The 27,224-nt window shown below is 38.7% G+C and overlaps 1 protein-coding gene across 1 annotated transcript; it reads left to right on the top strand.

Moving 5' to 3' along the window:
- WDR44 (WD repeat domain 44) lies at positions 1-27,020 on the top strand. Its single transcript, XM_075106836.1, has 20 exons — positions 1-267; positions 6,812-6,845; positions 10,138-10,212; positions 10,702-11,332; positions 11,956-12,086; positions 12,181-12,273; positions 13,232-13,368; positions 14,395-14,478; positions 14,782-14,888; positions 15,865-16,016; positions 17,519-17,657; positions 17,753-17,817; positions 19,043-19,156; positions 19,953-20,075; positions 21,020-21,211; positions 21,378-21,479; positions 22,962-23,077; positions 24,555-24,682; positions 25,365-25,496; positions 25,936-27,020. The coding sequence occupies exons 1-20, from the start codon at positions 191-193 to the stop codon at positions 26,028-26,030; spliced, it is 2,727 nt and encodes a 908-aa protein (XP_074962937.1). The 5' UTR covers positions 1-190; the 3' UTR covers positions 26,031-27,020.
- The last annotated feature ends 204 nt before the right edge of the window (positions 27,021-27,224 follow it).

Genomic DNA, 27,224 nt, shown 5'->3' with positions numbered 1-27,224 from the left:
GGCGCTTCCGCCCGGCAGAGGGTGGGGTCGGCGCTGCTCTCGCGAGAGCCGCGCGGCCCACGCCCGTCCTCCCGCCCGTCCGGCCCTGAGGTGGCGGCGGCGGCCGCCCTGCCCAGCCTTACGCTGCGCTGAGCTGCGCTGCCGTCCCCTGCGCTGCGCTGCCGGCGGCTGGGCCCGGCCCGGCGCCGCCATGGCCTCCGACAGCGATACCGAGGAATTCTACGATGCGCCCGAGGACGTGCACCTGGCGGGCGCCTCCCCCGCGCCGTGAGTCCGGCGCGGCCGCCGCTCCCCCTCCCCTCCCTGCCCTCCCCTCCCTCCCTCAGCGCGGCCCTGAGGGGAGCCGGCCGCCCCCGCCGCGCGGCCGCCGGGAGCTCCTGCGGGGGAGGGACGGGGCGAGCCCCGCGTCCCCCCGCCGGGGAGCGGAGGGCCTGCGGCGGCGAGCGCGGTGCTCGGCCGTCCCGGCGGCGGGCCGGGCTGCGCCCGCGGCGGGCTGGGCGGGCGGGCGGCAAGCCCGAAAGTCTGTGAAGAAACGGAGCCGTTCTCGGTGCACAACCCGAGGCTTGTGGGGATGGCAGTAGCCATTATCTTGATGAGATCATATCTGTCTTCCTCGGGCTGGGCGTACGTAGCTTTCAGGAAAGACGTGCGGAGATGAAACCGGGACCGACAGAATTAATCCCTGAAATACGATAAAAGTAACAGATTTTCTGAGGAAAAGAACAGAACGAGCTTCTTCAGCAACAGGCTAGCAGTTGCTGCGTGTAAAGCAACTTCTAGTGTGCGCTGTTATTTGTTTTTAATGGTGTTGCTTCGATGTCTTGTCCTTAGCCAGTGTATGGTTCTGTGTACCGGAGTTCTAACAGCATTTTGTAATGTAGATTCCTGGTGCTGTTACGCCAAAACTAACGAACAGTGTCACCGTGTTGTTGATGTTAGCCAAACATGCTCCCTCTCTTCAAACTGCAGATATCTCTTTCCAGATGTGTGCTAAACAGGTTATGGCTTGTATCAGTTCTGTTTTCATGTAGCCTGGACCAAACCTCTCCATTATTTGACCTTGCAGGATGAGGTTTCATGTAGCTTGTTCGAAGAGCAGTAAGATATGGATTGTGGGATCCGTCCATTTGAAGCTTTAATAATTGACTAAGGGCTTGTTTCAATCTGTGTGTCAGTGGTCACTGGATGCCTAGAACAAACAAACGACTAGATCTGTTCTCCTCACCCGCACATCCTGTATCAAGGCTTCTTTGAACTCAGCTTTTTATGTAGCCTGGTGAAAAGCACATCTTGGCATACAGTTCTGCAAGATGTGGTAAGCCAAGTTAACAGTACTTGTGCTGAAATGAGGTTTTGCTCCAGCTGCTTACCTTGCTCAGACACTAGTGATCATCAGACTCTTCTGTGAGTTGCCTTAACTCACAGTTATTGAAAACAGCTGAAAAATTGAATAGTTTTTGCTGTTTCTAGAGGTTAAAGCATCTGGAACCTGGCAGGGTGGGGACAGGAGGGGGCGAAGGTATGGGATTTGTGTGGCTAGAAGCCGCAGGCAGGAAGGGGGAACCAGACCTTTTGGTAGAAGTGAGTGATTACACGTGGCCCAACTGCACATCCTGCCTTTTACTTGATACAGATAATGCTATATGTCCTGACCTTGCAGGTTTCCTCAACCTGTATCTAAGCAGAACACAGTGATATGGAGCCACTCACTAGCAACTAAAATGAAAGATGCTTTTAACTTTTTTATTATTCTTCCGTAACCTATAAGGGTGCATTATTGACTCAAGTCAATAGAATCCTGTCAGCTTGAGTCAAATAAGGAGGTGATCTCAGAGGACTTAGTTTGCAATACAGATACCGAATCTGTAATTCAGTCTGCTATTGAATCTATGCTAACAATATGGATAGTGTTTTCTCTAAATAAGCTTTGAGATTTCTTGAGAGCTAATTTCACATTTACGTTGGACGCTTCTTGGAAGCAGGCTCGTAGATTGTAGATTTGAGACCTGTGCGTGCGTAATGGCATTGAGTTGGGTCCCACAAAAGAAAAATCAAAACCTTCTTATGGGAGGAAGGGCAATCAAAAACAACTGTGTATTGCCCTCTGCAGTTTGAGCATTTCCTTGTGCATTCAGTGTTCTGAAGATCAGCAAAAACATTTGGGAAACCTTTTTGACAGCATGTCCTATAGCCAGTTTTTAGTGAAGCGGCATAGATATATTTGCCCTCATAAAAAATGTGGGGTTTGTAGCTTCTTCCCCCTGCCCCGAGTTCCGTGTGGGGAAGTTTAATAACTGCTGATACAGAAATTCTGAAAGTGGTGACAACTGTTTATGTAAACTTGCGACTTGTTTGCTGTTTTTGTTTTATTGTCTCATGTGATGTGAAAGACCAGAATTTTTAAGTAGGATATAAGCTCCCAATTCCTACTGTAAGTCAATAGGTACTGATGCTTAAGCCCCTCTCTCAAGGAAAGCACCATATCTGCATCCTCGAGTACATATATAATTGGTGCTCTTTAACAATTAATTGGCAAAAATTACAGAACTTGTTAGAAAATGTTTCTTTCAGGTGATAATGGACTGAGATAGCTCTCCTGGATTCGTGACTTCCATAAAGTGTGTTTAAACCAGATGTTTGGAGACTATTGTATCCCCTCTGGCCAGGCCTGTATGCTTCACTTCTGCTGTATATCTTGGCTTTTACATGCAATTCTACTTTTGACAGGATGTGTGGAGAATGTCCATCTGTTAGATAACTAGGTCCCAGACAATGTCTGTTTCTACATGCTCTTTTAGACCCTAGAAAGAAGATCTAGGTGCCTTTTTAGACTGGTTAGTGAAGGCATGTGCTTGTTGTGTAGCCAGAGGAGTGGACAGGTAGCGTGACAGAAGATGCCTTTATTTAACCTCTGTCACTCTGCTTTTAAAAGGCTAACCACAGAAGAGATTTAGAGAAAGACCTGAAATTTAGAGGCACAAACTGTTCCATGAAGGAGGATGTCAGTTTTGAGAGAAGGAAAATGTGATGTAAGGCACACTTGTTTGGATGCAGGCATGTGACAAACCCGCTTATATATTATTTATAAGAAAAGTGATCCATGCACTCTGAAATCAAGAACTGCCAAATCTAATAGTTTGAACATCATATGCCTAACAGTAAGGGGCAAGTTTGTTTCTAGAGTACTCATATCCTAAAAATCGTTATGAGAAACCAAACAAAAGGCACTGAATTCAAGAAATGGTGGTCTTGAATTCTAACTTCAGTAGTCCTATTTGCTTCGATGCTTTTCCTAAAGAATCTAGCTTTCTTCTTTGTAGGAAGCTACCTAAGGTTAAGATGTGCCTTGTTGACACACAGGACCTGCTTAGTACAACTTCTTTGTTGGTGTGTATTTTAGCCAACATGCAAAGCTGATCTCGGCAGCAAGCAGATGGAGTGGGAAGTGTAGTTATGTTGATGTAGTGACTCGCAACACTGCAGACAAGTTTCTGCATTCTGAGTTAGCTGAAGTTCCCGAACGCTTTCCAAGGGCAGCACAAGCAGTGCATTGCAGTAATGAATCCTTGCGGTTTTTAAGGTGTGGACTGCCACAGAGCGCTATATTGAGAATAATTGTAGCTTCCAGGCCAGCCATCAGTTAGAGGGGGGAGAACACTCTGTGCTTCTGCAAGCCGAAGGACTTGTAAAGTAAATACAGTTAGTGGGCTGGTTGCTGAACCTGTATGTTCTGTGCAGCGCACTGCTGCTATACATACACCTCAAACTTCTTTTCATCTGCCTGTTAGCACACCTGCTTTGTAACAATGTACATCCTCCCAGGAAAGCAGGCAGTGGTGTTCTGGGATTTGACCAGGGCTGGTCATTCATGTCATTGGTGTTTTGTTTTGTTTTTATGAGCTAAATGTTTTGTTTTCTGTCACAAAACTTAGCAACAATGTGTTGAAAATGTCAAATAGGTACTAGACTGCCTTGTAGTGGGAATGGCAGCTTCCTGTAGTCTTGACTTTCAGATTAATCAGGCATCTGGTTATGTCTGTGTAGGTAAAATGGGATTTTTCTTTGATTTTTGTTTAATCTTTGTAAATAACCTTGAAACCTTCCTTTGTTAAACTAGTGTAAGAAAACTTGTTAGAAGTGTTTGATGTAGACTGCAAGTCTACAAGATCTATTGTTATCAATTTTTAAATCCCACTGTTTACCAAACAATCACACTAGACAACAAGATTAAGTTTTCACCTTACATTTTCTGTGCCTTAGCTCAGTCTTGATGTTCTGCCTTGTAACACTAAAGCTATGGACCTTTCAAAGCAAAATCAGTATCTGATCATTGGATTTATTTTCATATAAATCTTTTCCGACACTTATGCCACTATATATACTTCTTTAAAAAATGCAAGCATTTCAGATACTGCATCCATAAAACTAGCGGCCGTGAAGTAAAACTAGGGAGCGGGGAAGGCTGGTAACTTCAGGAGGTTTGGAAGGTGAGGCCGTGCCAGAATAATGTTGAACTACAAGAGGCTTCAATTACTAAACTTATTCTGTGACTGACTTTGTGAATGTAATGGCACGTAAGCAGCACCTGATCATGATGAAGGGAGCAATGGTGCTTATAAACCCTTAGCTCAAATAATCTCAGGCAAGCCAATAAACTTATTTAACTATATTATAAGCTGGTCTGAAAGTGGTATTATTGCCAAACAGTTATGAGCTTTGCAACGTTTTAAAAGCGTGTAATTTTAACAACAAAGTTTCACCTTAATGTAAGACATGTGCATGTGCTATATGAAACTATCAGCACTATGTTGCATTCTATACCTGCTATCTCTGTAACCTTTATCACTTGAGCGGTTTTTTCCCAGGGTGAAGTATGAGCGTGGGAAATAAGATTTGTTTTAGCTTGAGTGTGGATTTTCCACCAAACTAATTGCTACCCTTTCAACTTCTTTAGCTATGTCTTTTGAACCTTATTTTGTGTTACCAGTGGAGGAATGGTTTGTGTGTACCAGAAGTGACATGCTAATTGGTGGTCAGTGTCACAACAGAAAACCAAAGTATCTATTTGCAGTTGGGGGATTTGTGTTTTATTTAGGTTGTAAAGTCTTAGCAGTGCCTTGTACGATAGGACCCTACACCTTGCTGAAGCCTAGGCATTCATGTTGTAATTATAAATATATTTTATTTTTAAAATCATCTTGTGGATTTAATGAACGGACACACATTTCTTCCACTATTTCTAAGGAAATCCAAGAGTTGATAGTGGAACTGAAAACATTTTAGTAGCCAGAGATTCAACACAGTCTGTGGCCTTTCCCAACAACACATTTTGGAAGACAAAAGATGTATTTGTGTTTTCAGGTCAAAATACTGATTTTTCTCTTTTGCACACTGGGTTAGCACCTTCTCTGAGGATTATGCCTCGAAACAGTGTTATGGATATTGTGCATCTTAAGTGTCACTATCTGGGTGGAAGCATCTAGGTTTAAGGTGTTAAATTAGTTACAAATGATACAGGCTTTATACTTGATCATCCACTGTACTTTCTTGTTTACTTAACTCTGCTGTATCTTTTCTTTTCGTAATGAAACACTTTTAGACAGTAAAGAGAAGAACTAAAATTCTTTAAAATGAAATGGAAATAAGTTCCTTTTTCAGAAGTATTGTCCCTTGAAACCATCATGTTGGAGGCAGGAGGGGCAAATTAGACTGAGATCTCCATCTTGTCTGTATTGCTTGGTGCAAGACAATACTCAAAGTTGTCAAGTGTCTCTGACTTCGGTAGCCAGCTGGGATGCTTGTACAATCCAGGTTGTAGTCCATTTGGTAGTAAGCTTTTAAGGAAGTAATCTGTAATTTGGTCACTGCTGGTGACTGACAAACTGAGTTATAGAATGGCCCAGTTTGGAAGGGACCTCAGAAGATCATCTGGTCCAGCCTTTCAACGTCTTTATATATAGAGTTAAGATCCCATAGTCAGAGTAAGCAGTGTGACTCAATATTTAAATATCTTCAAGAATTCTGAAAACTTGTGGCAAATGTAAGTTCAGGATATAGTAGGAGTTGACTATTCACTGATTGGATTGAGCGGTGACCTGAAGAGAAGTAATTATTCTATACCATTCCCCTAAGATACTTTGTTCTTTCATGTAATTACTGAAATGAAAGATTATATATGAGTGGATGCTAACGCAAATTCATTGTTTCAGAGTATGCATTTTGGAAAGTAGTGCAAAAGTAGTTCCCTCCCGTTATAATGTAAATACTTATATTTATACTGAGAGTCATGATTAGAAATAAGACCTTACAGTTACTACAGAGGCTGAAGGGCAGAATGGTTATGATAGTGTCAGCCCTACAGATGAGAGCTCTGGCACTTGATTTGCAAGCTACTAGAGCATTTGTACTTCTGCTTTCTGAGAGTTTTGGTTTCTTTGATGTCCACCCTGTGCTCCCTGTATGTGCTAATTTTAAATTCTCTGTGATGTGAAATGTTTTGAAATTTGTACTTGGAATAGCATCACTTTATTAGAAAAGGGTGATAGAAATATGTTTTCTAGAAGATTTTACTGAGAACTCAGGGATTGTAGAAGCTGGGGATCTGTGCATTGTAGACAATTGAGCACTTAACTCTGGAGCCTTTTGTGTAAAGGAATGGTATGAGAAGTGTTCACTTTGCTGGTCTAAAGTATCAAGTATACATTCACTGTAAAGGAAGATGGTATTATAGGCTGTTTAATATGAAGCTTATTGTCAAAAGATTTTTTTTTTTCTTGGAGCTCTACCTAAGTCTGCCTTCTCTTTCTTACAGGTCACCAACAAAAGTTGGATCCTATGTATTAAAGGTGAGTTTCTTCTTAATATCAATCAAATGCTCATTGGTGAATGTAATGTTGAGCACTTCTACTGAAAGCAGCTGTGCTGTGGTAGCCCTAATATCTACACAGCCAGGAAATGATAGGCTTTTCTTGTGATAGGTAGCAACTGTTGTGCTTATGTCTCTTGAAGTTCCAATTTTACTTTTATTTAGGGTATGTTAACATATCTTGAAGCTAATTTTATTCTGAAATGTATATGTGCAATTTAATTGAGCTCTACTTAATTACTAGACTAACTTCTTTCAAGTGATTTGTGAGTAGTAAGCAAGTCTCTGCAGCACTTGGTTTTTGGTCTTGATTTATATTAAATAGTTGACTTTGCTCTATTCTGTCTTGAAAATACGAAAAAATCTTAGTGATTGTACTTCAAAAGCCTTCCCTCTAGGTTATGTGAAGATAAAACACTATATTTAGCTTAATAAGATAGCGTTGCCACTTCCCACGCAGGTAATTGGTATGCTGCATCTGTGCATAGTGACAGTGTAGCTGAATCTGGCACACATAAAAAAAGTGAGGAATTAGAACCTTGTCCAAATAACACTCATTTCCTGGTCTCAGAAGGGCCAGAGGTGATGCTGTGCAACACTGCTGCATAAAGAAGGCTTGCTGTTTTGTCTGCAAAGTGTTGGGGAATCTTAGAAATAGCGTTTCTGATTTTTCAGCAACTCTCTGTTCTGAATCAATAATCTTTTTACAGTGATGCCATACCTTACAGTGTCTCTTATGGAACAGCAACTTATCCCGTTCTGTGTTCTCTTTTAATGTGCATTTAATGATTGTGTTACATGTGTAAGCCGTTCAAGAAATGTTGCTCTATCATCCTGACTAAACTCAATGCAGTCAGTGAACTTCAAAACTAACTTCAGTGTCTTGTTGATGGAATTATTAGCTATGAGATTCTGTATGTGGCTTGTAGATATTTTATTTTTTTAAGTATCTTCCTAAGTCACTTGTTCAAAGCTAAGTTTCTGAAGGAGGAAAAAGTACTTGCTTCTCTGCTTGATACCATATCAGCTGAGTGAATGTGTGACTAATGGTATCGTTAGTCTTGGAATGGGTAAGAAATATTTCCTAAGTCCAAAGTTTAACAGGTGTGTGAGTTTAATGTCAATAAAATTAGAAATTAATATAATGAGCTTCTGTAGACTCTGATTACACTCAAGTATTTAAGTTTCATACCTTTGAAGCTAGATTTTAGTAATAAAGCAAAGTAGAACTTGCATTTAGATTAGAAAAACTTTGTGGAAGGAGGGGGAGGGAGTGGAGAAGGAGGAATTTTTCTATAGTTGCAGCTGTCTCTACATGATATGCCATTTCTTGAGGTCAGAACTCTCAAAGATGGATGTCTAGAAAAGTTGTGTGGGTTTTTTTTTTTTTTGAAACACATTATAGTATGTTAGTATGCTATAAAGATTCTGCTCGACTAGCTAAGTGTCTAAAAAAAGTTTAAGGAGAAATTTCTTAGATATCTGTACTAGGCAGTAACTCTAAATCTTGTCAAGGTCCAAAAAAAGATGGGGAGGTCTTTTAAAATACCTATTTAATATGGAGATTAGGTATCCTGTTTATATCCATAATTATATAAGTGGAATTAAATTAGTAGCCTAACAAAATAGTTTATAATGGTAACAGCTAGCCTTTGGGTGCTTTAACATTGTGGAGAGGCAGTTGAAGACTGCTGACCTCAACAGAACAGTTTCGTAACTGTGGACAGGAAGGAGAGTAGAACAGCAGTTGTATATCTCAACTCAGGGAATCAGCTGAGATGTGTTTGGTTTTTCTTTAACGTTTAAGTTCAGTAACTTAATTCTTTGAGGTAGTTTTGAGGAGTTTTTCCTCTTTTGAGAGACATACAGGCTTTTGCCTGCATCTTTGGTCAATAAATAGACTGTGCAGTATGGTCAAACAGTGGGACAAATTGCAGGGAGATGATGTGCAGCCTCCATCCTTGGATATAGTCGGAACATGACTGGACACATCTCTAAGCACCTTGTTCTAGTTGGCTCTGCTTTGAGGACTACGGGACCTTCCAGGACCCTTCCAATGTCAAGGATTCTGTCAGATTCCCCTTTAAATATTGCTAATATATATGCTTATAGGCATTGTGATCAATATTTTTGTAGAACAGAATGCATATGATGAAGTTCCTACTAGACCGTATTAACTGAGGTTAAAGCAGGCTTCGGGTTAAAGCAGTATCCTTCTATGATATACACTACTTGCTTTTCTGAACTTAAGATTTTTCAGGAATTGATGAATATGTTCACTCACAACTAGAATATTTTCAGTTAACATAGTTAACATGCCCAAAGTATAATCTAATTCTAATATTCCTAGGGCTGTCTATCTTAAGCGTTATATTTTTTTAATTAAATGAGACTTAGAACTATTACAAAGATTTACTGCAGTATTTTGGCATACGAGGCCACCTTTAGTGAATTGCTTTTATTAAGTCTTTGTTTGATAGAGCATCAACACTTTGGCATAGCCTTTGTGCATCTTGAAACTGTACTTCTTAAACTCCAAGCTGACTTCACATCACTAGTATAATATCCTGGTAGTGCTGGTTATACACATATAAAGAATAAACAGTATACTCAGCTTTGACTATTCATGCAGTCTTTCATCCAAATGTTCTGAAAATGTTCTTGGTTTTTGCCTAAATCCAGTTATTTAATTTGTTCTGCTGCAGTTTATTTAGATTTTGGAAGGATCTGCATGAAGATGACTGGCAAAAATAGACAGTGTGCATGAGAAATAAATTGTAGAATGCAAAATTCCGTGTCAAAACCTCAAAGGCATATTTGTGACCATTTGATAGATCTGCCTGACTTAACCTGGAAATTTCTAAAAGAAGTTTGTTATATGTTGTGATAATACAGTTCTTGCATCCTTTCCCACAAGCTGATGAAGAAAAAAAGTTTTAATATTGCTGCAGGTTATTAAATGTGTATGTTGCTCTAGACTTCATGCTACCTTCAATTTTATTTTAGTAGAGGTTGAAACCTCTTAAAGATAACTGCATTCTTTGTTTAACGCTGTGCAGGCTTTCTCTCTGTGTATGGTGGTGTGAAATACTCTTGTGTACTGTGCATTACTGTTTAAACATCTATCTCACAGCAGTTATATGTGAAAAGGTAGCAGAACTCTTGCCCTTTATACTATTTAATTTGTTGTAGCTATATTTCGGTTAGATCATGTTACTGAAGGACTTACTACCATCATCTTATGGTATCTACCATCTTTTTTTTTTTGACAGGATATGGATAGCAATCTACACAAAGCTGGAAATGAAACCTTCGTACAAGAAACGAAACAAGATGATTCAAAAGAGGTTAGTTAAATACTACTATGTGCTTCTAGCATCACGCGAGAAATATTAAATAATTTAACTGTCTTCATCCTAAAACTAACATAGGTTAGAATTTGTCATTAATGTTAGTAAGAGTGTCCACCTAAAGGGAAAATATGAAACTGTGTTCTAAAAACACATTTAGGATTCACCAGTGATGAATTTTATGTGCAATTTACAGGATCATATTTAGCAGTGCATGAGAACTCTGAAGAGTGAACAGTTCTTGTTTCCTAAGTTTCTCTCAAATTATATTGAAAAGGAATAGAAGTTATTCACTTTGTTTTATTTTTCAGTTATGCCTATTTCTGTATGTAGATCTCCAGAATTTTAAAACAAAAGATACATTTTGTATACAAAGCAACTCTTCAATGAAAAAGCCCTTTTGGGTGTTGTACAGACTAACTGGTAAGTGTACCCTAGAAATGCCTGCTATTTAACAGTTGAATGGTTTTGGTTTTTGTTTTTTAGATTATTGACAGTATTATAGAAGAAAGCCAGAAGGCACAACAACTGGATGATGATTCTTTAGCTTCCAGAGGAAAAGAACTAACTGTTCCAACTTCAGATGCAAATGCTTGGATTTCTGGAGCAGGTATCATTAGTAGTATTCCAGAAGTATTAGCTGCTAAAATATCATTACAAGAAGACCCTAAAGAACCGGTGTATCAGATTGTGTGCAAGGACACTGAACTGGAGTCAGGGAAGCTTTTCTTGACTTCTGAGCAACAGGAAACTCAAAAACTAACAAAAGTAACAAATGCAACTGACCATAAAATGGATGAAACTGAAGCACAGGAAGAAACATCAAAAAATAATGACATTACAGACAAGAAAGAGGCAAATACTTCAGAACAAGTGGCTTCAGATTTATCTACCAAAGATCTTTCTACAGCAGAAGAAACTCCTCCAGCAAAACCACCAAGGCAGCTCACTGTAGAACCTGATATAGTTGCTAGCACAAAGAAGCCTGTCCCAGCACGGCCACCACCTCCAACAAATGTTCCTCCTCCAAGACCACCACCGCCTGCACGGCCAGCTCCACCACCTCGGAAGAAGAAGAGTGAACTGGATTTCGAAGTGCAAAAACCTGTTCTAGAAGGCAAGTATTCTATTCTAGATGGCTCTAGTTATCTACATGGTTACTATTTTTGTGGTTTGAGTGAAGAATTGTTCGATCTTGTGATTTTTAATTAGGTTGACATATGAACGAGGGGAAAAAAGTTCTTCAGCAGTCTTAGTTTCTTCCAGTGGAGAAACACCCTTTTGTATTACAAGTATTCCTAATTCATAGACTTTCACATAGATGTAAACTAACAGTTCCTACCAAAATAGCTCTTCTGTAGCAAGGAGAAGTTGCCTCATCAATATAGAAACTGAAAAAAGTTCAGATAAAATGTGTGCAATCTGTATTTGCATAGATTTACAAGTCAAGATGTAGACTGAGGCCCCATGAAAATGAGTAGTCCTGGGTAACTAGGGAAATGCCTAAAAAGAATTACAAATTGTTAATAAAACTTAAGAGGACTAGGTGTGAAATTGAGCCTGTGCCTGCTATACTATGTATGGAATATGCAATTGATGAGGCAGATTTGGTGGCAGTTGATGTTTAAAAAAACTCAAACTTGTCAGAAAGGGTGCTCAGGAGTGTGATGTTAGTCTACAGATTGTTAGAATCCTAAGGCAAGTGTTGCGCTCTTCTTTCTAATATGAATCTCTTGTCAGTTTCTCGCGAGAACTTCACAGCTGGTGGTCTCTTAACTCCAAGTACAGTGACAGAAGGCATGCCCAAAGATTCTCAGCCTTCTTTGGATTTGGCAAGTGCAACTAGTGGAGATAAAATAGTCACTGCACAGGTATCAGGAAACAATTTTAAGTTCAATAACTGTACCATTGTCTACCACATCAGTGTTATGCTAGAGGTAATATGTTCTGTCTGCAAAATTTCAGGAAAATGGGAAAGCAGCTGATGGCCAAACAACAAATGAAGTACTTGGACCACAAAGACCCAGGTCTAATTCTGGAAGAGAGCTCACGGATGAGGTATTAATGAATGTGGTCTGTACATAGTACGTTCTTGTGCTTGCTTTTCCAGTCTGTCACATGAATTCAAGTAGTCTCATGTCACTTTTTGCGCTCTGAACCACTATATGCCACGACCAGGGATGTGAACAGGAGTGATGGCACGCTGGCTTTATCCACCCAAGCACTCTGGTCCCTGAGTCATATGTAGTATTAGCGTTTGAAAGAGTGAGGTGTACTAGACCTGAAATGCTATGACTTTGTGCTTGTAGCTGTGCAAACATGTTACAAGATTTCAATGTGAGGAAACACCAGGAAACTTGGTGTTTCCAAGTTTGTGTCTGAAGGGGGAAGGAGTCAGCAATAGGAGAATGATTTTCCTAACATTAAGAAATAGTTTCTTCAGCTGGCAACTGCCATTATTCCTAATGACACTATCGAGCTGCTGCGAGGTTTTTTATGTGTATCTGTGTATAGCTTTTTTGCCGCTGCTAAACAAATGCATGATCATGAACAGATAATGAAATTCTCCAAAAAACCCTTTTCCTTTTTGTAGTACTAGTTACATCTAAGTGTCTTTTTCTGTGAGTAAAGGTTGACTTTGACTAAATCTAAGCTACAACTGTTAGAATATCTGAACGGAGAAGACTTCAAAATCTCTTAATTACGTAATATGTTTGGTATTAACGTGGAAAGTGTCAGGCAGCGGCTGACATCTGTACAGCTGCATATCTGATTGACGAAGTTGAAGCTTACGATGATGTGTAATTGTTCATCTGTTTATAGTGGTTGGTAATATTTGCGCTAACATGCTAAAGGCAATTTTAACTTAAACTTAGTCTTTGAAAAATAAAGATATAATCAGCTACAGAATTTCCCATTAAGATAAATAATCTGTAAGATTGGATGATTAATATTCTGCCCTAGGTTTTGGGATCTAATCAAGTCATCTTGATTTTACATCTTACTTTTTCCATAGGAAATTCTAGCAAGTGTAATGATAAAAAACCTTGATACAGGTGAAGAAATACCCCTGAGTTTGGCAGAAGAAAAGTTGCCAACAGGCATTAATCCCCTAACTTTGCATATCATGAGGAGAACTAAAGAATACGTCAGGTATGAATGATGATAGCTTTCAGCTCTTTCTGATACCATTGCTCTCATCGTTTTTGCATGCGTGGAGGCAGCTCTTATGCAAGTAAAGAGAGTCCCAATCCATCTGTGTCTGACTGATTTGAGTGCTAATTCCCAGTTCTCTAGGAACTAGGCTGTTTATTGAATTCTTTTAAGTTAACTTAAAGTTGATGTTGTTGCTGGATCTTGACAGGGAAGTATCTCTGGAAATCTAGCTGAACTGCTGTTAGTACTTGGTGTGTTAAATGTTGTCATTTCTATACTGAATTAAACACAGTTGATGTTTAAGTACTGTCTGTTGTTCATGCTACCACCTTCTCCAGCTTTTTCAGTGTTTAATTTAGTAGAATTCAGTGCTCTGGAGATCTGTGGTCATCAGTATAGCTGACTACTTTGAGGTTTTCCTGTCCTCAGCAGGGCTTTAGGCCCTCTTAACATTTAAAACTGAGTCTGTAAACTTTGATAGAAAAATAGTTTCTTAATGATCAGGAATTGTGTTAGTCTAGATGTTATTTTCAAAAACCTACATTTATGTGAATTATACATCAGATAATTTTAGGTTTTTTGCAGTGCTCTATTGTCATTGAAAGCTCACTTCTGTAGAACTGTACTCTGTGTACAAATTTCTGCTTCAGAATTAACCAGTATTTATTTGATCTATGGAAAATAAGGTAGGAGAACAAGGTGGCACTTTACCAGTTCCTAGTAACATAGTGTATTGTGTCTGTTTTTAGCTTTCAAAGTGTCACAATAAGCTGAAAGTCTTGAATTTATGGAAGGTAGTAATGGATCTTTGGCATCTGGAGTCCGTACACAGTTTTAGTATCACGATGCCAGAGAGTTGAAATGTCTGTTTTATTATTTGATTAACATCATGTCCATGTATTTCCAATGTGTTTCATGAAGGAGTAAAGATGGATCCTAAAATGCAGATCCTACTTTACTAATGTTTCATTCCATTTAGATTTATTATGAGTTCATATTAAACAAGTTTTCTGTATTTCCTAGTAATGATGCAGCACAGTCTGATGATGAAGACAAAATGCAGACACAACAAGCCGATACTGACGGAGGGAGGCTAAAACAAAAAACGTAAGATGCTGTTTCATGTCCCTGCAAAGGAGAGGCAGGGTTTGTTTTTCTAATCTGAAGCTCTCCATCTGATTTCTGAACAAGTTACATTTTAACTACAAGCGATACCTGAATTTACCTAAGTCCGTTGCTCTGCAGTTTAACTGCAGATTACAGGACTGCTGGCAAATTAAATGCTTATTCTAGGAAGCAGTAACAGAAAGAGATAATATTGCATTTCAAATCAAAACTATTGATTCATAATAGCAAAAAATGAGAATTTGCCAGTATTATGTAGTGAAAAAGTGTCATTGCTTTTTAAAGGACCCAGCTGAAAAAATTCCTTGGCAAGTCTGTCAAGCGAGCAAAGCACCTTGCTGAAGAATACGGTGAACGTGCTGTAAATAAAGTTAAGAGTGTTCGAGATGAAGGTCAGTGACACTAACTTGTTTTTTGTAGGATAGTCTGTTTATTCTTGGTTTCTAGGACTCAAAGCTGTCTGAGGAACATATACTGCTGTATACTACCACTGTATAGTTGATGGTGGCTTTTTAGAGTTAAAACTTATAGTTTGGTAGGCATTCTGAGACTAGTGGGTTATAAGGATGAAGTCTTGTAAAGTAGTAGTTGAGAGACCATTTCAGCTAAACCAGTTGAATACTATAATTTTTGTTATGCTGTTAGAAAGCTGTCCGGATATCAAAATGTAAAACTTTTTGGAAAGTTACTCCAATAAAGGTAGAAGTGGGGGTTGTCTTCATTACTTCAATAAAATCAGATTGTTGTCTGATAACCAGTACCACCATTAGAATTCTCATATAGCTTGAGCTCCTGTTAGACGATTTCCCAGCTACAGCTGTATTCTCCTGGTTTCATCAGTGCTTCTTTCAGACAGATTTCTAGTACTACAGTAAGCCAGTCTAACCACAGCCTCAGATAAATGCTGTAGAACTGCTGCACTTTAGCATCTTACACTGCCACTGGTTGTTTGCCCCAGCTCTCTTTCAATTCTTAGTCTTCATGGGCAAATCACCAGGCCATTTCGGCATATTCAGTCAAAGAAACCCCTATAATGAAATGGCTAATTTTCAGCGTACGTTGAACTGGCAGAAATCACTTAGTGTGGGATCTGATGAATGCAAGACCTGGTGCAAAGAAAGAGACAGAACCAAAAAGGATAGCAGTTCTTATTTTGAGTGTTACGTATTTGGATTCACTGCAACCTAAAATTAGTGTAGATGTATTTGTAGTCCTTGATGCAACAGTATTCTTGTTTTGGTTTAAGATCTTAATGTTGCCTATAAAAATTTGCTAAATCAAAACTGATCTGCTACCAAAAAGCGTTGGCAAATGCTTACTAAAAAATGTGTGCTGTGATACGTAGTGCTGAATTTGTGTTCCTTTTAGTCTTCCATACAGATCAAGATGATCCCTCTTCCAGTGATGATGAAGGGATGCCATATACAAGACCAGTTAAGTTCAAAGCAGCACATGGCTTCAAGGGACCTTATGATTTTGAACAAATTAAAGTTGTTCAGGATCTCAGTGGAGAGCATATGGTAGGTCTCTCAAATTTCATATGTGGTTTTGCTGAATCTGCTCAGCCCAAGTTTCAACTTTTAGTTTTCATCTACTTGGTGACCTCCAGAAATTACTGTCAGGTTTATTCTTCTTGAAGAGCAGTTTCATTCAGGAAAATAACATTCCGGCAAGAAATGAAAATTTGGCTGGTTTGATCAGATGTTCAGGAAAAAAATAAAGTCTGTAGATACTCTGGCTTCAGGGATTCTCAAGAGCTTTTTCTTGAAAAAGAGTTTTGGTATCGAGTAGTACTTGGTTTCTTGGTTCCTGCAATTACAGATTTAGGGTGAAATAGGCTCTGTACCATGGCCAGAACTGAGCAGAGAGCAGCAGGATTGACTTACTCAGCAAATAAACTAGTCTGCCTGTGAGAGAGATGAACACAAGTATTGAACAGGAGTACTAGATAGGCTCTGGAGGCAAAAGTGGGAGAGAGTAATGGGGTATGGGGATCAGAATGATAAGGAGGGGAGAGACCGGGAAATATCATAATATTTGCAGAGATGCCTGTGGAGAATGAGGCAGAAAAACCTACCTGTTCATCACTGTTGCAAGTGTGTATGCTCCCCGGCAGGGTCTGAAATACATTCTAGTGCTCCTGACTTCCCAGGTGGTTCTGCTGACAGCAACTGTCTGACAACAATTGAACCAGTCCCCCATCTTTGAAGAGTTAGGCTAAGGATAATGACCTGTGGCAATCAGTTTGGTGACTGGAGAGTTCAAGCTTGTCATCCACAGCTAAGGTTTCCAGTCCTACTGGTAATCCGTCTGTGTTAGTTTCCGTCATGTCAGTATTTGACTTCTTAAAACCTACAAAATTCCTCAAAAGCATCCTAAAAGGGTGCTAGGTTGGTGGAGTCAAGTGCATGATGGCTGTTCATTAAATATCAGCAGGAAATTGAATATTGCCTGTGTGGTACTGTGTTTTATTGACTATTCACTCTTCGGTCTTTGCAGTGGAGAAAGAATTGTTGTCTTCATAGACTTTGCAAAATCCTCATTGCAATTCTGAATTCAACAAATATATGTAGTACTCGTTTTGGTTGCCAGAATTGATGTAACCAAGCACAACTTCTATTTAAAAAAAAAGTGTTAGCACAGCTGCAAAAAGTGCAGCTACAAATACTTGCCAGTTTCACAAATCAAATAGCAGGTTGTAAGTCCCTCAGAACCCTGGCTTGCTGACTGTTACTAACTGTGCCAGTCTTACGTAGAATGCTGCGGTAGCGCTGAGCCCCCATAACTCCTTCCTTGCAGTAACCCACTTTGTGGGCTGTTCCTTTCAAACTGTTTCTGCAAGTATGTTGCACAATCCACCAGACTTAACAGTTACTTTTCAGTTGTTTGGGCTACGATTTATTTTACTTGTGGTGTCTTGTATATGTCCTAAATCTTGTCAGTTTGCATTATAGAAAGACTTTTTGGTATGGAAAAAGGTGCTTTATGTAACTTAATCTTTTTTTTTTTTTCATTTTGACAGGGTGCTGTTTGGACAATGAAATTCTCTCACTGCGGTCGATTACTCGCATCTGCAGGACAGGACAACGTAGTAAGAATATGGGTTTTAAAGAATGCTTTTGACTACTTCAACAACATGCGAATGAAGTATAACACAGAAGGTATCTTTCTATGCATTGCTACAGCTCTAAAACACAAGAAATCCTAGTTGCTTGGGAACTTAGAGTTGACCATGGTGTTTCTGCCTGTGTTCTAGGCCGTGTCTCTCCCTCCCCATCTCAAGAGAGTCTGAATTCTTCCAAGTCTGATACTGATGCAGGGGTATGTACGCTAGGTATCGGGAGGGGAAGAGGTGGGGGGTCGCCTTGTTCTGTAATGCCAGATTTTCAGTGTTGCTTTAAGCAAATACACATTCAAGAGTTCTTGCTCTGTGTCACTGAGGCATAGGCAAACTATCTTATCAATAGACGCCTTCAGTCAAATGCTGTTACCCAAGCGTATGGGGTGCAAGCAAGAAAGTACACCGCTGAACAATGCATTACAAAAGCTGCAGAGCTTTGCTGTGGCCTTCTGCCAGAGTAGATTTCTGAGTGAAATGCTAAATGGGAAAAAAAAAAAAACAACCTACATTGTGGAACTTCCTGTCCTAGTGTTTTGCCTTGGAGCATTGCTTATGGCTAACATCTGACCTGATGTCTTTTCTGAGGAAGGCCAAACTCAACAATGGGATACTCAGAAGCATAATAAAGCCTGACGTTTTTAAATTTTTCACATCTGTGTAGAATAAAGTGGAACATGACTGACCAAAAGTATTGAGACACTCTTACTTGTAGAGTGTTTGGATACTTTAGTAAACTTACCATTAAAATCATGTATTTAAGGTTATTTTTTACTATATTTGGTTTCTAGTAGTGTAAGAAACATGACAAAGAACTTAAAGGTTTTAGCAGTAGTGTTATTTAAGGCGCACTGTTTTGGCGGGGAGGAGGAGGGGAGGTGGAATATTTCCTTACCTTAGGTAAGTGAATAGGCTTGCTTAGCCACGCACACCACGGATGTTGTTTTGAGTGGTTTTTTTGCTGGAGAGATATTGTATAGGAACTTCTAGGGTTTTTTGTTTTGCACCTGTTTATTCTGAAAGGAGCTCTTGTTAGGGAGTTATCATTCTTGATATGCACTAGAAATATGGAAGCTTTAACTTACAGCTTATATTCTAAATTGGAATGGAGTTTTGAAGACCTATATACTTTGTTTGGAAAGCTTATCTTCAGATGTTTGCTTATATTGCTCTCAGCTTATGCCTTTAATAAAAGCTGTATGGATGGAAAATATAGAGCTTCTTAATTTTGGAATTTCAAGATGTTTCATAGGTCTCTATACTTAAAGTTTACTTTGGTTGTTTATTACTGTAGTGTTGTTTATTTTAAAGTCATAAGAGTTGTTCTTCACTTCTTACAAAAAGTACAGGGCCAGTAACAATGTAATTGCTTTCTTGTTAATTTTTCCAGCTAACATTATAAAATGTTTCTATACACTTCTCTGATAGATTTGCAGTGGAGTTGATGAAGACCCAGATGATAAAAATGCCCCGTTTCGTCAACGACCATTTTGCAAATACAAAGGGCATACAGCAGATCTTCTTGATCTTTCCTGGTCTAAAGTAAGGCACCTTAAAGACTACATAGTTCTCCTGTGTTTCCATTTTTTGTTTTGTCAATTGCCATTGGAACCATACATCTAAACGATATGAAATGATCATTGAAGTTAAGAGAAAAGATTTGTAGAGACAATGCTTATTCCAGCTGAAATGGTTGGGATAAAATGAACAAGCCTCTTAGGCTTCTCTAATTAAGTAGTCTTTAAAAAAACAAAAAGATCAAGCTAGTAACAGTCACAGTTGTGTATTCAATAGTGAAGTTAAATTGTTTAGAGTGGGAGGAATTTCCATTGAGCTGTGTGATTTCTGATCCATGGTGTTACTGCTTTTCTTCAGTATGCTTCACTGGTTTTATGCAGTGTACAGATTCTAAGTTGCTGAATAAATAGATATATCTTAAAATTAGATAATTACCTTGTGCTTAACTTAGCTTTACGTGAAATATTTGCAAATTCAGTTAATTCTGTACATTGGAATGCAGTTGTAGTTTTAAGAATGCAGTCTGGCTGAAGGATCTTAGGCAGGAGAGACTCTTCCCTGAATACTTTAACTACTTTCCAAGTATTCATTTCCATTGAGACTTTTCCAGAAAACTTTTTGTGACTGAGCATCAGTGTACTGGGCTTAAGGAAAGCACCAATGAGTGAGGATAATTTTGATAAAACATTTTATGTGAAAGGATAAAATGTTTAATTTCATGGCAACAGAGAAATTGGTAGGACTTTACCAATCAAATTGCTTCTGTATTTTCTGTTACTTTGGTGTCTATTAATAAAGATGGAATTCTCTTGTTTCACAGAATTACTTCTTACTTTCTTCTTCTATGGACAAGACTGTCAGATTATGGCACATATCAAGAAGAGAATGTCTTTGCTGTTTCCAGCATATAGACTTTGTCACTGCTATAGCATTCCATCCACGGGTAAGTGTAATTCCCCTCTTCCTTCTAGAGAGGCAGAATTTGAAATTACAGGAGTCCTCCCCCTTTATTTTCATTTAAAAAAAAAAAAAGAATAATAGTTTGTGCACTTTAAAAATATCCCTATTGGATAATATACCATAACTTTAAGTGTTCATCTTCATTAAACCTCACCAGGAGTGTGCATGTGGTTTAACTGTTTGTAAGCATGATGTTGAAAGTGAATTGTCTATTGGCTATAAGATCACAGCTGGAGTAGTTTTGAGTAACTTTGTGAAGAGTCAGAATTTCTAGTAAGGGATGTTGTTACGATTTTTCCCATTAAAATTTAATTAAATAGAACAGATTGTCCAGAGACCACAGAATCCTTGGGGATGTTTAAAAGTTGGCAGGATGTAATCCTCTACAGCCTGATCAAACTTTTGAGGCTGTCCTTGCTACAAGCAGGGGAGGTAGACCAGAGACCTCCAGAGATCCCTTCCAACTTATCTTATTTGATGATTTAACAAAAACACTGTAATAAAGCTTCCTAATTTTAATAAACTCAAATAGAGGAACAGCATTTTTTGGTGTTCCCTGAACATACATAACTGGTAGATGTATCTGGAACTCTGAAATGAGCTTTCAACTCCTGACAAGGGTAGTATTTTTCTGACTTACGTTGAGAGAGTAAAAAGTAACTGGTAGCAGTGAACAATTTTCTAACTTGAGGTATACACACTGCGTGTGTGTAACCTTGTCAAAAATCTGTAAGAAATTTAACTCCATTTACGAGTGATTTTAACATTGTCTTTTCAGCCGTCTTAAACGTTATAATCAACTCATCTGAGAGCTCTTTATTTGGGAGGTTCTCGAGAGAAGCCATTTGGAAATGGGGCGGGAAGGTTTTAAGGAAATCAGGGCATACTCATAGCACAAGGGGAAATTAATGTAGTTTGTACTTTCAGGATGACAGGTACTTCTTAAGTGGTTCATTGGATGGGAAACTCCGACTCTGGAACATTCCTGACAAAAAAGTGGCATTATGGAATGAAGTAGATGGGCAGACAAAATTGATTACAGCCGCCAACTTCTGTCAGAATGGCAAATATGCAGTCATAGGCACATACGATGGAAGATGCATCTTCTATGACACGGAGGTAAAAAGTTTTTGAGACTCTATTTTTCTGGTGTTAAATAACAAACAGACCTAAAAATCATGCTTATTTAAATATCAAAAAACAAATCTGTTGGAACTTGAAGCAAAATAGTTTAAAGTTTTTACACAATTATTTCAAATTGGGATACATTTTAATATCTTTTCAGCACTTGAAGTACCATACACAAATTCATGTGCGTTCTACCAGAGGCCGAAACAGAGTTGGAAGAAAAATTACTGGCATTGAACCCCTGCCTGGAGAAAATAAGGTACTGTCTTTCAGTGCAACTTTGGCTCAGTACTGGAGTCTGATATTTATATCTAATACTTAATCAAGTTTGTGCTAAGTGTTGTTTGTAGTCACTGACATAAATCATAAACCTTTTAACACTACTAAATTGAACACTACTCGTAGCTGATTTAGACTAATACAATATTAAATAGTAGTAAAATAGACTTTTTAAAATAAGATCATGATCTGATTAATGTAAATGTGAGAAAATGCTTACACATGGCTCTCTGTGAAATTTCTTTAGCATAACTAACCTCTCTCGAATTTAATATTCATTTGGAAATGTGCTTCATACAGAAGCTGGAAAAACCGCTGAACGCTCAGAAGCTGTTATCCAAGCAAGTGTACTCCATTCTTCAGAATCAGTCCTTTTGTTTAGCTTCAATCTAAGCTGAAGTCTTGTGTTGAAAGGGTCAAATTCTCATCAAGCAAAGAACATGCTGCTGATTATTAAAGTAATAATTTAAAGCTGGAGAGTTTCTCACTTGTATATACAGTTTCAGGGGTGATGTTGGGTCAACAGCTGGCTCTAGTAGAGAGAGATCAGCAGCTGTTGCCACCTATATTGTGTTCTTACCAATGACACAGAAATTACTACGTTAAAGACATGCAGAAGATACAGAAATAAGTAGTGCCTTTGGGTGTGCATCGAATGCTGTGCATCGGCATGTTAGATGATGTAATGAAACACAGCTCAGCACAAACTCTTTTGAAAACAAATAGGAAGTTCTGTAATCTGGTATTAATGGTGTTCTGAGAGTTGCCACTTTGGCATGAATGATTAGTTAAGTCAAGGTCCGTATTTGACTGCTACTCTGCTATACCCTTTCCCTAGCGTCACCTTGAGACTTGCTGCTAACCTGCAGTCTGCTCCACTTCTAAGGTACCACAAAACGGCTAATCAGCTGGATGTCCTTACTCATTTTGACAACCCTTTCATAGACTTCTCCGTTCCTTATAAGTACATTTAAGCTTCTGATTTGAAAAATGTGAAAAGGAAGCAAACTCACATTAACCAAGAAAAGCTCAGTTCACTTACGTAGCAGGTAATGGCCTCTGGTCTGTGCTTCATGGTTGATAGGTCATGACTCTCCAGAAATTTACCTCACTAGAATAGCTGTTCTGCTATATTATTGTGGAATGTGGTCCAAAATATCCTTTGCAAATCGGTGACTGTTCTTTGGGCCCACATTTTACTTCAGTAAAGAGCAGCTGTTCTGGTTCAGAGCAGTCAGGGTGATCTTGACAGTGAAGTTGTCTTTGATCCATTGGCAGATGATGAGGGAGAAAAATGTCATTGTCCTAAATCTTGTTCTGCTTCTTTGGACCTATTCTTCGTTATGTCTTTTTTTTTTTTGATCAACGAACAAGGACTTCTTGACTGTTTGAATGAACTTTTTGCTCCTTCTTGGCCATGCTAATGGTTTCCACTTCTAAATCTCATTTATTTCTTTCCTAGATACTAGTGACATCAAATGATTCCAGAATCAGATTGTATGACCTAAGAGATCTGTCTCTATCTATGAAATACAAAGGTTATGTCAACAGCAGCAGCCAGATCAAAGCCAGCTTTAGGTAAGGCAGTATTACAGCAATGGAGTTGTCAGATCTGGGAAATGCTGTGGCTGAAGTACAGAGGCTTTCGTTTAAATCATCTGTTTACTGTATAATATTGTATTATAATATAAGATTAAAATTTAGTCTTGGTATGCAGCTGAGCCTCTGAAATGTCACTTGGCTCAGAATACAAAGGTAACTGAAGGCTCTGGTCAAGAATGACAAAGCTGCCTATGAGCAGGGAGCTTCTGTGGATGAGTGAATGCTTTTGTATTGACAGTATAATGCATGTCCATTTATTGCTGTAAATACAGGAACTGTGCTAGAACTGGTGGGGCTGGGACACCACATCTTTTCTCTCCTCCATGATAAATATGTTTTGTTTTCCTTAATTTTGTCAGGGATTGTTGTAGATGTGTTGGTCACTCAACTGTTGTCCAGGGCTGTTGGTCACTGCCTGTGTATCATCACTGTCAGGAAACAGCCTGCAAATCTGAGTTGGAATTCTTTTTTTCTTCTATCTCTGTGCTGACATAAGATGCTTTTCTGAATTTGAGTATATTACTGTGACTGTCATGGAAATACTGGTTTTTAAGGTAGTAAAAGAGAGGGAGTAGAGGGAGAAGAGTATTGTTTTCTGTTCCCTATCTGAGCCTTGCAGAAGCCAAAGGGGAAAGATGCTTGGGTTTAACCTGGATGCTTGAGCAGAGGAGGGCAGCAGTGCCTAAGGAATAATGCCAAGTTTAATCTTGATTGTCAGCTGTTGGCCGCTGAAAGCACCTTAAGGCTGACCCAGTAATTCACAGAATGGCTGAGGTTGGAAGGGACCTCTGGAGGTCATCTTGTCCAGCCCCCCTGCTCAAGGTTAATTTCCCAAATTAAGTCGTCTCTACTTACAGGGCTGTAGCATAGTTAGCTTTAGAGTTTAGGTACGTTGCATATTCATGCAGTAGGTAAATTAAAAGTAAATACTTGAGTTGAATTTGCAGGTACTGTTTTGTCTCTGTCAGTGTGTGTTGTGCAGTCATTTCATTAGTCTTGTTGAATGTCTTTCATCTTCCACCTGTGTGGATTTTTTTTTGCCCGTGATTGTATTGTAAACAATTCCTGTTACACAGTCAGGTGTTCATTCAAGTTCGAGACTCAAACAGATGCAAATTGCACTTCAAGATTATGCTATTTTCCTGTTGCTGAGTAGAGCGGTTAGACTATACCCTCTTCTATGCAAGAAGCTGCAGGAGAACAGCTTCTGTGTGCTATTCATGAGAACTACTTTTTCTTCCTGAGGAAGAGCATCAGGAAGCTAGCATGCACATTCATTTAAGGACCTTGTTGTTTGATCCTTTATTTTAGTGACTGCAGCTCAAAAAAACCCAATCTGAATTGTGAACTTAGCCTGGTTGCACTTGTAAATCTGCAAGTCCTCTGTAGAGCTATTGTAACAGTTGCTTGAACAGCTGAGAGAAGTAATGTGTTTGTTTCTTTGAATCTTTAGCCATGACTTTACCTACATCGTAAGTGGTTCAGAAGATAAATACGTTTATATTTGGAGTACGTACCATGACTTGAGCAAGTTTACATCTGTAAGAAGAGACCGTAATGATTTCTGGGAAGGCATTAAAGGTAAAAATCAACTTTTGATCTTTGTTTTATCAAAGCTCATATGATTTCAAAAATGAAATGTTTTATCTTTTAGTTTTTATTTGCTCATCAGTGCTACTCTTTTCGTTTGAACAATTTATTAACAAGATGCATTGTAATTGGTGGATTTTCAATAAGGGGACTCTGTCAGAAAATCTTGTCCACAGGAAACTCTTCACAAATACACGATTGGGATGGCAAGAGACAGAGTAGCAAAGAGTTTGTCCAGCTTCATTAAGACATTCTGAATGAATGTAATGCTTTGCTGGCAGAACTTAGTTGTGTAAGTGTAGTAACCAAAGTAATTATCAATCCTTAGGTCCTTTATAGAAAATTGGCTTTGAAAACAAATGCAAACGTGTTTTCTTTCATGGCAGGATTAAAAAAAAAAGCAACTCTCATCTCCTACAAACAGGCAGTTTTTGGGAAATGCAGGACTGTGTTTATATCAGATGTGGTTTGGAGCTCTTGCCACTTAGTTTTGGGCATTTACAGGAACTTCTGAAATCCCTAAGCTTAAAACAGTGACAGTTGCTTCTTGAATGATGAGCTTAACTGGTGCCACTGAGATTTTTGGATACTTACTAAAATTTATGCCTGCTATTCTTGTAAAATTAACAATTCCTTGAAATAAGGTAATCAAAATTGGGTTTTCTTTCTGAAGCGCACAATGCAGTGGTCACATCTGCAATTTTTGCTCCCAATCCTGGTTTGATGGTGTCACTGGAAACTTCTGAAAAGCAAGAAGTTGAAAGTAAGGGAGAAGATTCTGAAACATCAGATACCATACCCTCTGGTAGGTGTTTAAGATGTGCTCTGCTTGATACCATGGGATGAGGAGGAAAAGATTATGAAGAACACTTTCGGTTTGGGAGGGGAGTTTCTTGAGATCAAAATTCCTTGCAGTGGCATGGGTATATATTCCTGCCGTAGCAGTTGAACATTTTGGCAGCTGTTGCATTCTTAAAACCTGAGAGAATGTGAAGTGAGGGACATAGCTGTTGTCCTGTGATAGTTAGGATTATTGTTTTTACACTTGAACTGTTAGGAGGTAGAGATTTACCAATATATGATTAAAAAGTCTCTGTCCTAAAAATGCAGATGTTTCTTGAAGTATTGGCATAGAGAACAGGAATGTGATAGAAGGGTGTCGCAGTGAGAGCTTATGTTTGAATGAGAGCTCGATTTCCCCCCCGCCTCAATGAACTAACAGTTTATTCTCTTTCCTTATTAAGGAGCTTTGAAGACAGATCACACAGAAGTGCTTTTATCAGCTGACTTTACTGGAGCAATCAAAGTCTTCATTAACAAAAAGAAATATGTATCTTAGTTGTTTTGCAACTGACAGCATAAAGCTATGGTACTGTGGGATTAAAAATCCATAAATAATGCGGGCAAAAGCGAAGTATCTAATATAATAATGTTACAGGCTGATTTATTTTTAAATCTTTATTTTAAGGCTACTCAAATATTGGATCCTTGGAAAGCAGTGTCTACCTATTAAAACCTGGGCTTGTAGAATAGAAAGGAATGTGTAAGAATAATCCTGCCAAACGTTAGACTCTAACTTTCTATGAACAGTTGTTCTGCAACATAATTGTGAACCTGCACAGGTTTCTGCACGAAACTGTATTCACACATGTGTGTGCCTTTTGGTTACATGCACTAATTTGAATATATATCAACAGGATTTTGGTGGTGCTGGTGGCCACTAGATGTCAGGAATGGGGATGGTAGAGGAAGGTTGGAGGTATGGCTGGAAAAATGCTGAATGATCTAGTCTGATGTTCGCACAAAATTCCATTCGAGAAAGATCTTGAATTTGTAGTAGCTGTTGTTCAGAATTTTAAGTTATGCAAGTTTTTGATGGGTCAGCAACCTTGTGTAAATGTTTTTATAGATTTCTCAACTTCAGGACGTGAAAATTTTTTTGTTGTCTTTTAATTGTTGTGGACTTTAGATTCCTTTCTTATATATAATTTTTTGCACACTGGAGCACAATACTTGTGTAAAGAATTCTCTCATTCCTTGTTCACGGGCACCAGGATATATTCGCCTTCCAGATAAAATTAAGCTGCATTAGAAAGTTCTTATATTTTACAACTATGTAAAATAAACTGTTTACATTTTTTAAGCATTGTAGCTTAAAGTTTTAAGTTCTTCTCATCTGTTTAGTGCCACTGAATTTTGAAAGTCTTTGTAAATATTCGTATAAAACACCTATGAAGTAACATTCTGGGCATCGTAACCCGTGAAATGTTATTGATGGTCAAGTGTTTCAGAACAGATGTATCATTAAACTTGGTCACACACTTGGAAATTGTTGCTTCTTTTCTATTTTGATTCATAAATTTGCCTTGTGTCTAAGTAGTTTTGACCTTTTTCTCGGATCATGGATCTTTCATGCACTGAACTTTTTTGAGTTCTACTTTTCCTACCTTACCACTTTTTTGACAACAGCTTGCTTTCTGAAGTAATGGGAAATGGAGTACTGGAACTGGATATGAAGCAGAATTAAGAGTAG

Source organism: Phalacrocorax aristotelis, chromosome 11, assembly GCF_949628215.1.
Source record: "Phalacrocorax aristotelis chromosome 11, bGulAri2.1, whole genome shotgun sequence".
Lineage (NCBI taxonomy): Eukaryota > Metazoa > Chordata > Aves > Suliformes > Phalacrocoracidae > Phalacrocorax > Phalacrocorax aristotelis.
The sequence above is the reverse complement of the archived record's forward strand: the minus strand, read 5'-3'. Positions and strand labels throughout refer to the sequence as shown.